This window comes from Tachyglossus aculeatus, chromosome 23, assembly GCF_015852505.1.
Source record: "Tachyglossus aculeatus isolate mTacAcu1 chromosome 23, mTacAcu1.pri, whole genome shotgun sequence".
NCBI lineage: Eukaryota > Metazoa > Chordata > Mammalia > Monotremata > Tachyglossidae > Tachyglossus > Tachyglossus aculeatus.
In genome coordinates this window covers 2,847,150-2,859,474 of record NC_052088.1, presented here as the reverse complement: position 1 = coordinate 2,859,474, position 12,325 = coordinate 2,847,150, and the positions used below count along the sequence as shown (strand labels likewise).

Here is a 12,325-nt window from a genome sequence, read left to right as displayed (position 1 = left end):
TCTCCTCACCGTACCTCATTCTCGCCTGTCCCGCCATCGACCTCCGGCCCACGTCATCCCCCGGGCCTGGAATGCCCTCCCTCTGCCCATCCGCCAAGCTAGCTCTCTTCCTCCCTTCAAGGCCCTGCTGAGAGCTCACCTCCTCCAGGAGGCCTTCCCAGACTGAGCCCCTTCCTTCCTCTCCCCCTCATCCCCCTCTCCATTCCCCCAATCTTACCTCCTTCTCTTCCCCACAGCACCTGTATATATGTATATATGTTTGTACATATTTATTACTCTATTTATTTATTTATTTATTTTACTTGTACATATCTATCCTATTTATTTTATTTTGTTAGTATGTTTGGTTTTGTTCTCTGTCTCCCCCTTTTAGACTGTGAGCCCACTGTTGGGTAGGGACTGTCTTTATATGTTGCCAATTTGTACTTCCCAAGCGCTTAGTACAGTGCTCTGCACATAGTAAGCGCTCAATAAATACGATTGATGATGATGATGGTGATTATTATTATTATTATTATTATTATTATTATTATTATTATTATTATATGTTGCCAACTTGTACTTCCCAAGTAAGCGCAGTAAGCGCTCAATAAATACAATTGAATGAATGAACGAATGAGAGGCTGAAGCAGTGCCCGCGCTGTCTTGGATGAAGGATTAGCCACCAGCTGCCTCCTAAGGCGCTTAGCAGAAGCCTCCCCTCCCTCAGCCGCCACCTCTTGACCCCAGTATGGACTGAGAGGGACTAGGCCCGGAGACCCTATGGAGAAGGGGCCACGGAGGAAGAGAGGCGAGAGCGGGAGGGGAATGGCCCCAGAAGGAAAAGACCCATCCCAAAGAGCAGGTTAGAGGAAAATGAGCAGAGATAGGCAGACAGGCCGAGGTAGAGAGAGCCAGGTGGGAGGAAGGAAGGAGCCACCCAGCGAGGCTCAGTGACCCTTCAGGGGCAGGATGGCACTTCTGTCCAATCTCATTTGCTTGTATCTACCCCAGCGCTTAGTACAGTGCCTATCACAGCCTTCTAGACTGTGAGCCCACTGTTGGGTAGGGACCGTCTCTATATGTTACCAAATTGTGCTTCCCAAGCGCTTAGTACAGTGCTCTGCATACAGTAAGTGCTCAATAAATACGACTGAATTGAATTGAATTGAATGTCCATCCTGATTACCTTGTATGTACCGCAGAGTACAGTACCTGGTACCGTATGTAGAGTATGTACCATACAGTGCCTGGTACAGAGTAAGCGCTTAAGGAATAACAAAATTATTATTATTCTCATTATTATTATTACCATTATTTCAGAAGAACAACTCTAGGACAAAAATGAATGATGGAGGTTTTGATGGGCAAGAACAAAAGTATACTGAAACACTGTAATAATGAATTTGCCTTTTAAATCAACGAGGGGGGTGGATTTTTCTCATTTGATGGTTGGAATCCCCCTTCAAGAATGATGGATGAGCCAAAGCCCTGAGGCCTATTTACTGTACTTTAGAATGAGTTGTCATTTTAAAATTGTGTTTTATTTATATATAGAGAGAAGCAGCATGTTCTCATGGAAAGAACATGAGCCTGGGAGGCAGAAGATATGGATTTTAATTCCTGCTCTGTCATGCCTGCTGTATGACCTTGGGCAAATCACTTCACTTTGCTGGGCCTCAGTTCACTCACCTGTAAAATGGGGATTGAGACTGTGAACCCCGTGTGGGACAGGGGCTGTGCCCAACCTGATTACTCAAACCTAGCCCAGTGTTTAGAACAGTGCTTGGCACATAGTAATCGCTTAAATACAATTATTTTTATAATTATAATTATTTTAGATTATGACCTACATCATCTGGTCATGTATATATCAAATGTCATCATTATGACTGTCTTAATCTCCATTCTACAGTTGAGGTTACTGAAACTCAGAGAAGTGAAGTGACTTGCCCAAGATCACACACAGTAGACAAGTGAAGGAGTCAGGATTAGAACCCAGGTCCTTCTGACTCCCAGACCCGAGTTCTACCCACTAAGCCATGCTGCTTGCTGGAGAGCTTAGAGAATGTCTCTAGAAGGAAACAGAAATGGATTATGGGATGACTAAAAGCACTGGGAACAAAATAAATGTTTTATGAATGCAGCGTCAGGTAGTTCAGTGAGACCTCTGGAAGCAGAGAGAATACTGCAGCATATCAAGTTGTCTGGTAGAGTGCCCAGGCTTGTAAAAAATTCTTCATACTATTGTCCGTCCCCGTCTCTAGACTGTAAGATCACTGTGGGCACAGAATGTGTCTGCATACTGTTCCACTGTACTCTCCCAAAGCAGCGTGGCCTAGTGGAAAGAGACCTGGCCTGGGGGGGGGTCAAAGGACCCGGGTTCTAATTCCGGCTCCACTGTATGTCTGCTGTATGACCTTGGACAAGTCACTTCACTTCTCTATGCCTCAGTTACCTCATCTGTAAAATGGCGACTAAGCCTGGGTGCTGCATATGGGACAGGTACTTTGCCTGACCTGATTACTTTGTATCTACCCCAGTGTCTGGAATGATGCTTGGCACACAGTAAGTGCTTAACAAATACTACAGTTATTATTATTGCTCTGCACATGGTAAGCGCTCAGTAAATATAAATGACTGCCTGACTTGAGAAGAGGTTCCTTTTCCCTTGCACTTGCCTTTATTCACCCCTTCTTCAGCTCCACAGCATTTTTAATGGTATTTGTTAAGCACTTACTATGCAGTACTTATGTACATAGCCATAATTTATTCATATTAATGTACGTCTCCTTCCTTACTGTGGGCAGGGAACATGTCTCCCAACTCGATTATACCGTACTGTCCCAAGCCCTTAAAACAGTGCTCTGCACCCAGTACACATTCAATAAATGCCATTTATTGTTTGATTGACTTCTGAAAACAGTGTGATCTTTTTGTCACCAGGACCTTTTTAATGTCTTTAATGTCTACTCTTTTCATTCATTCATTCATTCAATCGTATTTATTGAGTGCTTATTGTGTGCAGAGCACTGCACTAAGTGCTTGGGAAGTACAAGCTGGCAACATATACAGATGGTCCCTACCCAACAGTGGGCTCACAGTCTAGAAGGGGGAGATGGAGAACAAAACAAAACATATTAACAAAATAAAATAAATAGAATAGATATGTACAAGTAAAATAAATAGGTAAATAGAGTAATAAATATGTACAAACATATACATATATACAGGTGCTGTGGGGAAGGGAAGGAGATAAGGTGGAGGGGATGGAGACGGGGAGGAGGGGGAGAGGAAGGAGGGGGCTCAGTCTGGGAAGGCCTCCTGGAGGAGGTGAGCTCTCAGTAGGGCCTTGAAGGGAAGAAGAGAGCTAGCTTGGCGGATGTGGGGAGGGAGGGCATTCCAGGCCAGGGGGATGACGTGGACCGGGGGTCGACGGTGGGACAGGCGAGAACGAGGCATGGTGAGGAGATTAGCAGCAGAGGAGCGGAGGGTGTGGGGTGGGCTGGGCTGTAGAAGGAGAGAAGAGAGGTGAGGTAGGAGGGGACAAAGTGATGGAGAACCTTGAAGCTGAGGGTGAGGAGTTTCTGCCTGATGCGCAGGTTGATTGGTAGCCACTGGAGATTTTTGAGGAGGGGAGTAACATGCCCAGAGCATTACTGGACAAAGACAATCCAGGTAGCGGTGTGAAGTATGGATTGAAGTGGGGAGAGACAGGAGGATGGGAGATCAGAGAGAAAGCTGATACAGTAATCCAGACAGGATAGGATGAGAGCTTGAATGAGCAGGGTAGCGGTTTGGATGGAGAGGAAAGGGCGGATCTTGGCAATGTTGCGGAGCTGAGACCGGCAGGTTTTGGTGACGGCTTGGATGTGAGGGGCGAATGAGAGAGCGGAGTCGAGGATGACACCAAGGTTGCGGGCTTGTGAGATGGGAAGGATGGTAGTGCCGTCAACAGGGATGGGAAAGTCAGGGAGAGGGAAGGGTTTGGGAGGGAAAATAAGGAGTTCAGTCATTGACATGTTGAGTTTTAGGTGGCGGGCAGACATCCAGATGGAGATGTCCTGAAGGCAGGAGGAGATGTGAGCCTGGAGGGAGGGAGAGAGAGCAGGGGCAGAGATGTAGATTTGAGTGTCATCAGCGTAGAGATGATAGTTGAAGCCGTGGGAGCGAATGAGGTCACCAAGGGAGTAAGTGTAGATCGAGAACAGAAGGGGACCAAGAAGTGAACCTTGAGGAACCCCTACAGTAAGGGGATGGGAGGGGGAAGAGGAGCCTGCAAAAGAGACTGAGAATGAACAACCAGGAAGATAACAGGAGAACCATCAGAGAATGGAGTCTGTGAAGCCAAGGTTGGATAGTGTGTTGAGAAGAAGGGGGTGGTCCACAGTGTCAAAGGCAGCTGAGAGGTAGAGGAGGATTAGGATAGAGTATGAGCCATTGGATTTGGCAAGCAGGAGGTCACTGGTGACCTTTGAGAGGGCAGTTTCTGTGGAACGTAGGGGACGGACGCCAGATTGGAGGGGGTTGAGGAGAGAGTTGGTGTTGAGGAATTCGAGGCAGCGTGTCTCTTTTGCAAGAGAACCTTAGGCTGGCCTTTAAAATATTGCCCTGCCTTTCCTCATGTTTTACAGTTTTCTCACTCTCCCACGCTATGAGCTCCCTTCCCCAAATTCTTCTCATACTTCCAGTTGCCATTCCACGCTGCAATGAACATCTTTATGATCCCCCGCTGAACCTTACCTGTCACCACGCTGGGGATTTTAGACAGGAAACTCTTGACTGTCCTAATTGGGACTCCTCCAATTTTGTCATCTTGCATCTTGGTAATGATGTCCTCAATCTGAAAAGCAGGACAGGAGGAGTTATTACTGCACTACTCTTATGAATTCCTAACAGCGTGGCTTGGGAGTCAGAGGTCATGGGTTCTAACCCTGGCTCTGCCACTTATCGGTTGTGTGACTTTGGGCAAGTCACTTAACTTCTCTGGGCCTCAGTTACCTCATCTGTAAAATGGGGATTAAGACTATGAGCCCCACATGTGACAATCCGATTACCTTGTATCTATCCCAGTGCTTAGAACAGTGCTTGGCACATAGTAAGTGCTTAACAAACACCATCATTATTATAACATCCTGTAGACTGTTAGGTCGCTATGGGCAGGGAACGTGCCTGCTAACTCTAATAATAATAATGATTGAGGGATCTGTAAAGGGCTTACTCTGAGCCGGGCACTGTACGAAGCGCTGGGGTGGATGCAAGCAAATCAGGTTGGACACAGTCCTTGTCCCACATGGGGCTCACGGTTTTCATCCCTGTTTTACAGATGAGGAAACTGAGGCACAAAGAACTGAAGTGACTTGCCCAAAGCCACACAACAGACAAGTGGTGGAATCAGGATTAAAACCCACAACCTTCTGACTCCCAGGCCCAGGCTCTATCCACTGCTCCATGCTGCTTCTACAGTTCTGTTGTATTGGAGTCTCCCAAGTGCTTAGTCCAGTGCTCTGATTGATTGATTTTGCACATTTATACAAGAGAGTAATATATGGACCTGAGCCATATAGCCAGTTCAAAAGCATTCCCTATTCCAACATTAATTTACTGTTTGCAAGCTCCTCACGGGCAGGGATGATTTCTACCAAATCGGTTGTATTGTACTCTCCTAAACACTTATTACAGTGCCCTGCACATTAGAAATGTTCAATAAATACCATCGATTGGTTGACTTTGTACCCTTACACAAGAGCGTAATATAAAAACCTGAACTACATAACCAATTCTACTCAATCATTAATTTCCATTTTCAAGGAGTAGAAGTAGGAATAGTCCTCTAGACTGTAAACTTATTATGGGCGGGGACGGTTTCTACCAAATCGGTTGTACTGTAAAAATAACAATAAATGATGGTGTTTGTTAAATAGATTAATTTCTATTAATGTCTGTCTCCCCCCTCTAGACTGTAAGCTCACTGTGGGCAGGGAATGTATCTGTTACCTTGTTATATTGTACTCCCCTGAGTGCTTAGTACAGTGCTCTGCACACAGTAAGCCCTCAATAAATACAATCGACTAACTGATTTTTCTGTTGAGAAATACGACCTCAGTCAGGGAGATCAAAATGTGTTTCTGTGCTCATTTGAATTAATAATTTAAGAGTCAGATCATTGTTTAAATGAATTAATTTGATGAGCTTTAATAGCTCCCTACAGAGAAGATAGAAACAATTTTTAAAACCAGGTAAAAAATGCTGGTGGAAGGGGCCATACACAAAAGTTTCAATTTGCTGTAACTTTTGCCGAGAAAGACAGCGAGAGCTTCAGGCATGAAGGTCTTTTTCACTGAAGCATTTGATCTTGACTTTGTAAACTGCTGCCTATTTGTAACTGCTAATGACCATCACTTCAGCTTCAGCATGTCATTAGAGGCTCCTTCTGCTGCAGAATCTGGGAAGGAAGTGAAACATGACTCTTTGGACACAATCTCATTAGCCCAGGAGGCAAAAATCAGAACAGGCAAAGGATAATCATATTTCTTCATCTAAATGAATAGGCTTCTCTGAACCTGGTTCTGCCTCTCGCCCTCGAGTTGGACGGTTTGAGCCATTTCCTGTTTGGGTTTCGAAAATGTTATCAGAAACACTTGATCTTGCTAAATGTGTCCTATTTGAAGATGATGCAATTTCTCACCCTTCCAAATATATACGGCAATACTGAGGTGGCGTTTTGGGGGAAAAAGAGTTTGGAGCAGCTGCCTCTGCAGAAATTTTCCAAAATTCTTGTTTGAGCACAAGAAGCCATACCCAATTCCCAAAGATTGGAAAAGTATGGCCTTTTCTGATGGAGTGTAATGATTATTAGTCCAGGCCTAAGAATATTGGCAAGGCAGTAAGAGCTTGTGGAAAGAAAGTTTGCCCCAAGCAAATGGGTCTCATGGAGCCTGGGAGTCAGAAGGGCCTGGGTTCCAAACCGACCTCTGCCCCTTCTCTGCTGTGTGACCCTGGACAAGTCACTTACCCTTTCTATGCCTCAGGTACCTAATCTGTAAAACAGGGATGAATAATGTCAGCCCATGTGAGAAGTGGATTGTGTTCAAGCTGATCTGCTTATATCTACCCTAGCACTTAGTATAGTAACTGGCACATCGTAAGCACTTAATACATACCAGAAAAAAGGTAATTTCAACAAAATGCCTTCCTCAGCATTTTAACAGTTGTGGAGAAGCTACTGTTATGTGCACATTACCTTGATTCCTCTTTTAATAATAATAATAACAATAATGATGGCATTTATTAAGAACTTAACTATGTGCAAAGCACTGTTCTAAGGCTGGGGAGGTTACAAGGTGATCAGGTTGTCTCACGGGGGGCTCACAGTCTTAATCCCCATTTGACAGACGAGGTAACTGCGGCACCGAGAAGTGAAGTGACTTGCCCAAAGTCACACAGCTGACAATTGGCGGAGCCGGTATTTGAACCCATGACCTCTGACTCCAAAGACCGTGCTTTTTCCACTGAGCCACGCTGCTCTTTTCTTTCTCCAAATAAAAGAAGGTTTTGTCCCCAAAGATTATAAACCCCTCAAGGGTAAGGATAAAATATTTAACCTCTTTAATATATTTCCCCCCTCCAACTAAAACCGTGTTCTGAACACATGCTCGCAAAGATGGTTACTGATGATATTATAATCGTAAAGCAATGAGAAATTCCAGCATCTAAATGGGCATGATTAACACATCTGTCTAAAATATTTTCAAACTTGCATGATGGCTGATCCAGTATTCTGAAAACTTTTAGGCAATTTTGGTTTGATCTTTGCTATTTTTCATTCATATTGTAATTTCTAGACTGTGAGCCCATTGTTGGGTAGCGGATAGTCTCTATCTGTTGCCGAATTGTACTTTCCAAGAGCTTAGTACTGTGCTCTGCACACAATAAGCGCTCAATAAATATGACTGAATGAATGAATGAATTTATTACTCAGTTCTCAGCAAAATGAAGTTCTGAGTTTATGGAGGGACTTATCAGTTATCCTCTCTCTTTTTATAATGGAGTTTTGGCCACCAATCAATCGAGTCGTCATATTTGCTGAGCACTTGTGCAGAGCAGTGTACTAAGCACTTGGAAGAGTACAATATAGCAGAGTTGGTAGATACTGTATAGCAGAGTTGGTAGATACTGTCCCTACCCACCACAGAAAGCAAACTATTCAATCCTGTTCTAATAAGTTTTGGTTTTCATTGTCTCCATCCCCTGCCACTGGAGAAATGTGTTTCACAACTTAACACGATCTTAGGCCTGCCGTAGCTCAAAGCATTCAAATTTATTCTGGGAATCAATCAATCAATCATATCTATTGAGGACTTACTGTGTGCAGAGCATTGAACTAAGTGCTTGGAAAGTACAAAAGAGTTGGTAGGCATGTTCCTTGCTCTCAGTAAGCTTGCAGAGAAGCAGCATGGGCTAGTGGATAGAGTACAGACTTGGGTTCTAATTCCAGCTCCTCCACTTGTCTGCTGTGTGATCTTGGGCAAGTCACTTCACTTCTCTGGAACTCAGATACCTCATCTGTAAAATGGGGATTAAGATTGCGAGCCCCACAAGAGACAGGGACTGTGTCAACCCGATTTGCTTGTATCTACCCTGGCACTTAGTATAGTATCTGGCACATAGTAAGCCCTTAACAAATACCACAGTGATTATTATTAATAAGTCTAGAGGGGGAATCAAAAGGATGTAATGAGAGGTCGAATACTGACCTGGTTTCAAAATTCTTCTAGTCTTAACTAGGGGAAAATATTTGGTGGCATATAAGAAGCTGATTCTACATCAACAATAAAGAACCACAGTTATAAAAAACAACACGATAAACAGGACTAAAAAGCAGGATGTGGAGAAATCCTCCCATAATAGACTATAAGCTCAGTGAAGGCAGGGGACATGTCTTCTGTTGTACAACCAATTCTGTTGTAATGTCCTCTCCCCAGTGCTTCGTACATTAATCCGCACACAGTGGGCACTCAATAAATACCACTGCGATGATTATACTCCTTGCTAGAGTGGAATTTAAGAAGGCTGTACACAACATAGAGAAAGCCTTGAGGAGATCTGGAAAGAAAGTAGTTGGGAGGTCATCTACCATCTAACCCCCTTTCTTTGCCTCCATCTTTTTTCCCCAAGAGGGGAAGGGGCTGAGAAACAGTGTAGCCTAGTGGAAAGAGCAGGGGCCTGCGAGTCAGGAAACTTGGGTTTGAATCCTAGCTCCGCTACTTGCCTGCTGTGTGACCTTAGGCATGTCTTTTAACTTCTCTGTGCCTCAGTTTCAGGGAATTCTTTAATCTCACCCAGAGCATCTATATTTGGAGGTGGGTGAGGGCCAAGATCTGGTTGAGATCAAGATCACTTATTTTAAAAATGGCATTTGTTATATGCTTACTATGTGCTAGCCAAATCACTAAGTACTGGGATAGAAACAAAGTAATAAGTTTGGATGCAGTCCTTGTCCCACGTGGGGCTCACAGTCTTAATCCCATTTTACAGATGAGGGAACTGAGACCCAGAGAAGAAAGTGACTTGCTCAAGGTCACACAACTGACAAGGATGAGAGCTGGGATTAGAATCCAGTTTGTTCTGACTCCTAGGCCTGGGGTCTTTCCTCTAGGTCACCCTGCCATGTTCTAGAGACCACGTAGAAACATGGCATAAAGAATTTTATCCAGAAGCAAGTGTCTAAAGGAGCCAAGGAGTATACATGGTAATAATGGAAGGATTATTAGAGAAGCAGCCTGGTTTAGCGAACAGAGCACGGGTTTGAGAATCAGAGTTTTTAATTCCGGCTCCGCCACTTGTCTGCTGTGTGACTCTAAGCAAGTCATTTCACTTCTCTGTGCCTCAGTTCCCTCATCTGCAAAATGGGGATTCAATACCTGTCCTCCCTCCTACTTACTCTAGGAGGCCTATGTGGGTCCTGGTTATCCTTTATCTACTGCAACTCTCAGTTTAGTGCTTAGCATGTAGTAAGCGCCGTAACAACTACCGCATTTATTAATAATGAGGCATAAGAATATTGCAAAAAGGTGGTTTCTAATCACTGAACCTGCCCTTTGGCTACCTGGCAACCACTGCGTTTGAAAGCAGAGTTCACATTTAGGCGATATCATTGTCTGTTTTTTTACCTGTAAACTCACTGTGGGTAGGGAATGGGTCTTCCAACTCTGTGATACTGAACTCTCCCAAATGCTTAGTACAGTGCTCTGCACACAGTAAGCGCTCAATAAAGATGACTGATTATTTACCTGGGACAGGTCTACCAACTTTGCTAAATTGTTACTCTCCCAAGTGCTTAGTACAGTGCTCTGCACACATAAAGCATTCAATAAATAGCATTGATTGGCTGATTGGAACGGGTCCAAATGTGTTATGTTGTATTCTCCCAACACTTAAGTGCTCTGCACACCGTTAAGTGCTAAATACAGTTTATTGATTGGAATGGGTCTACCATTTCAGTTATAGTATACTCTCCCAAGCATTTAATACAGTGGTCTGCACACAATAAGCACTCAATTAGATACCAGCTAGGACAGTTCTCAGGTGGCCTGCTCAATGGGAAGCAGCATGGCATAGTGGAGAGAGCTCGGACCTGGAAGTCAGAAGGTCATGGGTTCTAATCCCAGCTCGGCCACTTGTCTGCTGTGTGACTTTGGGCAAGTCATTTCACTTCCCTGCACCTCAGTTATCTTATCTGAGACTGTGGGCCCCACATGGAACAGGGACTGTGTCCAACCCAGCTTAGTAAATACCACTCGCTAAATGCGTTGTGGCCAGGAAACATGTCTACCAACTCTGTTGTACTGGACTCTCCCAAGGGCTTAGTACAATGTACCTGATAAGTGCTCAATAAATACCACTGTTTGATTCATTGTTGCCAGGGAACATGTCTATCAACTCTGTTGTACTGGAGTCTCTCAAGCGATTAGGACAGTCCTTCTAGACTGAGAGCCCGATGTTGGGTAGGGACTGTCTCTATATGTTGCTGACTTGAACTTCCCAAGCGTTTAGTACAGTGCTCTGCACAGAGTAAGCGCTCAAAAAATACCATCGATTGATTGATTTGCTTGGATCCACCCCAGCACTTAGGACAGTGCCTGGCACAAAGTAAGAGCTTAACAAATACCACAGCTATTAATAATTATTACTGTTACTGTGATGGTATCCTACTGCTATCCCAGCCATTTTGTTAGGGTGATGAATTGCCTAAGTCTTTGTTCCAGAGGGCGGAAGTTCTTTGGAAACAAAAGAAGTGTGCAGAGCTGGTTCAGAGAACCCGCCCAGTGACCACACAACTCCAGGAAGTTCAGGCAGATCATGCTTGTTTAGTGGGGGAAAATCATGTCTTTGCCACACAATCAATCAGTGATAGTTACTGAACACTGACTGTGTACAGGGTGCTGTACAGCTTGGCACAGTGAATAGAGCACAGGTCTGGGAGTCAGAGGTTCATGGGTTCTAATCCCAGCTCCACCACTTATCTGCTGTGACCTTGGACAAGTCACTTCACTTCTCTGGGCCTCAGTTACCACACCTGGAAAATGGGGATTGGGACTGTGAGCCACACATGGGACAACCTGATTACCTTGTATCTACGCCAGTGCTTAGAACAGTGCTTGGCACATAGTAAGCACTTAACAAATACCATCATCATTATTATTATACACGTCTCTGTGTATTGTTCTCTCCCAAGTGCTTATTACAGTACTCTATACACAGTAAGTGCTCACTAAATACAATTCAAGGAATTAATCAATTTTTCCCCTACTCTGTCTCCCTTCTGCATCAACTACACAATTTGATCTATACCCTTTAAGCTTTTGATACTCACCACACCCTCAAACCCCCAGAATTTATGTACATATTCATAATTTATTTTAATGTCTTTCTCCCCATCTAGACAGTAAACGTCTGATGGGCAAAGAATGTTTCTACAAACCCTGTTGTATTGTACTCTCCCAAGCCCTTAGTACAGTGCTCCGCACACAGTAACCACTCAGTAAATCCGATTGATTAACCTCCATTTTAAAAATGAGTAAATTGAGGCCCAGAGAAGTTAAGTGACTGGCCCAAGGTCACACAGCAGGCAAATGGCGAGCCAGGATTACAACTCAGGTCTTCCGTGTCCTTTCCCCTAGGCCTTACTGCTTTTCAGAGGTATGAGGGGAATGGGCCATAGTAGAAAAACTGGATCCCAAAAGAGAAGCTCGTTGTGGGTAGGGAATGGGTCTATTTATTGTTATAGTGTACTCTCCCAAGTGCTTAGTTCAGTGCTTTACACACAGTTAGTGCTCAATAAATA

At 44.2% G+C, this 12,325-nt stretch overlaps 1 protein-coding gene across 3 annotated transcripts in view; it reads right to left on the bottom strand.

Moving 5' to 3' along the window:
* Nucleotides 1-12,325, bottom strand: part of RGS6 (regulator of G protein signaling 6) — a 419,024-nt gene that overhangs the window by 103,063 nt on the left and 303,636 nt on the right. For all 3 annotated transcript variants that reach the window (XM_038765488.1, XM_038765486.1, XM_038765487.1), the window contains exon 3: nucleotides 4,723-4,822. In XM_038765488.1, coding sequence (XP_038621416.1) covers nucleotides 4,723-4,822 — 100 coding nt within the window. The remainder of the gene's footprint in view (nucleotides 1-4,722; nucleotides 4,823-12,325) is intronic.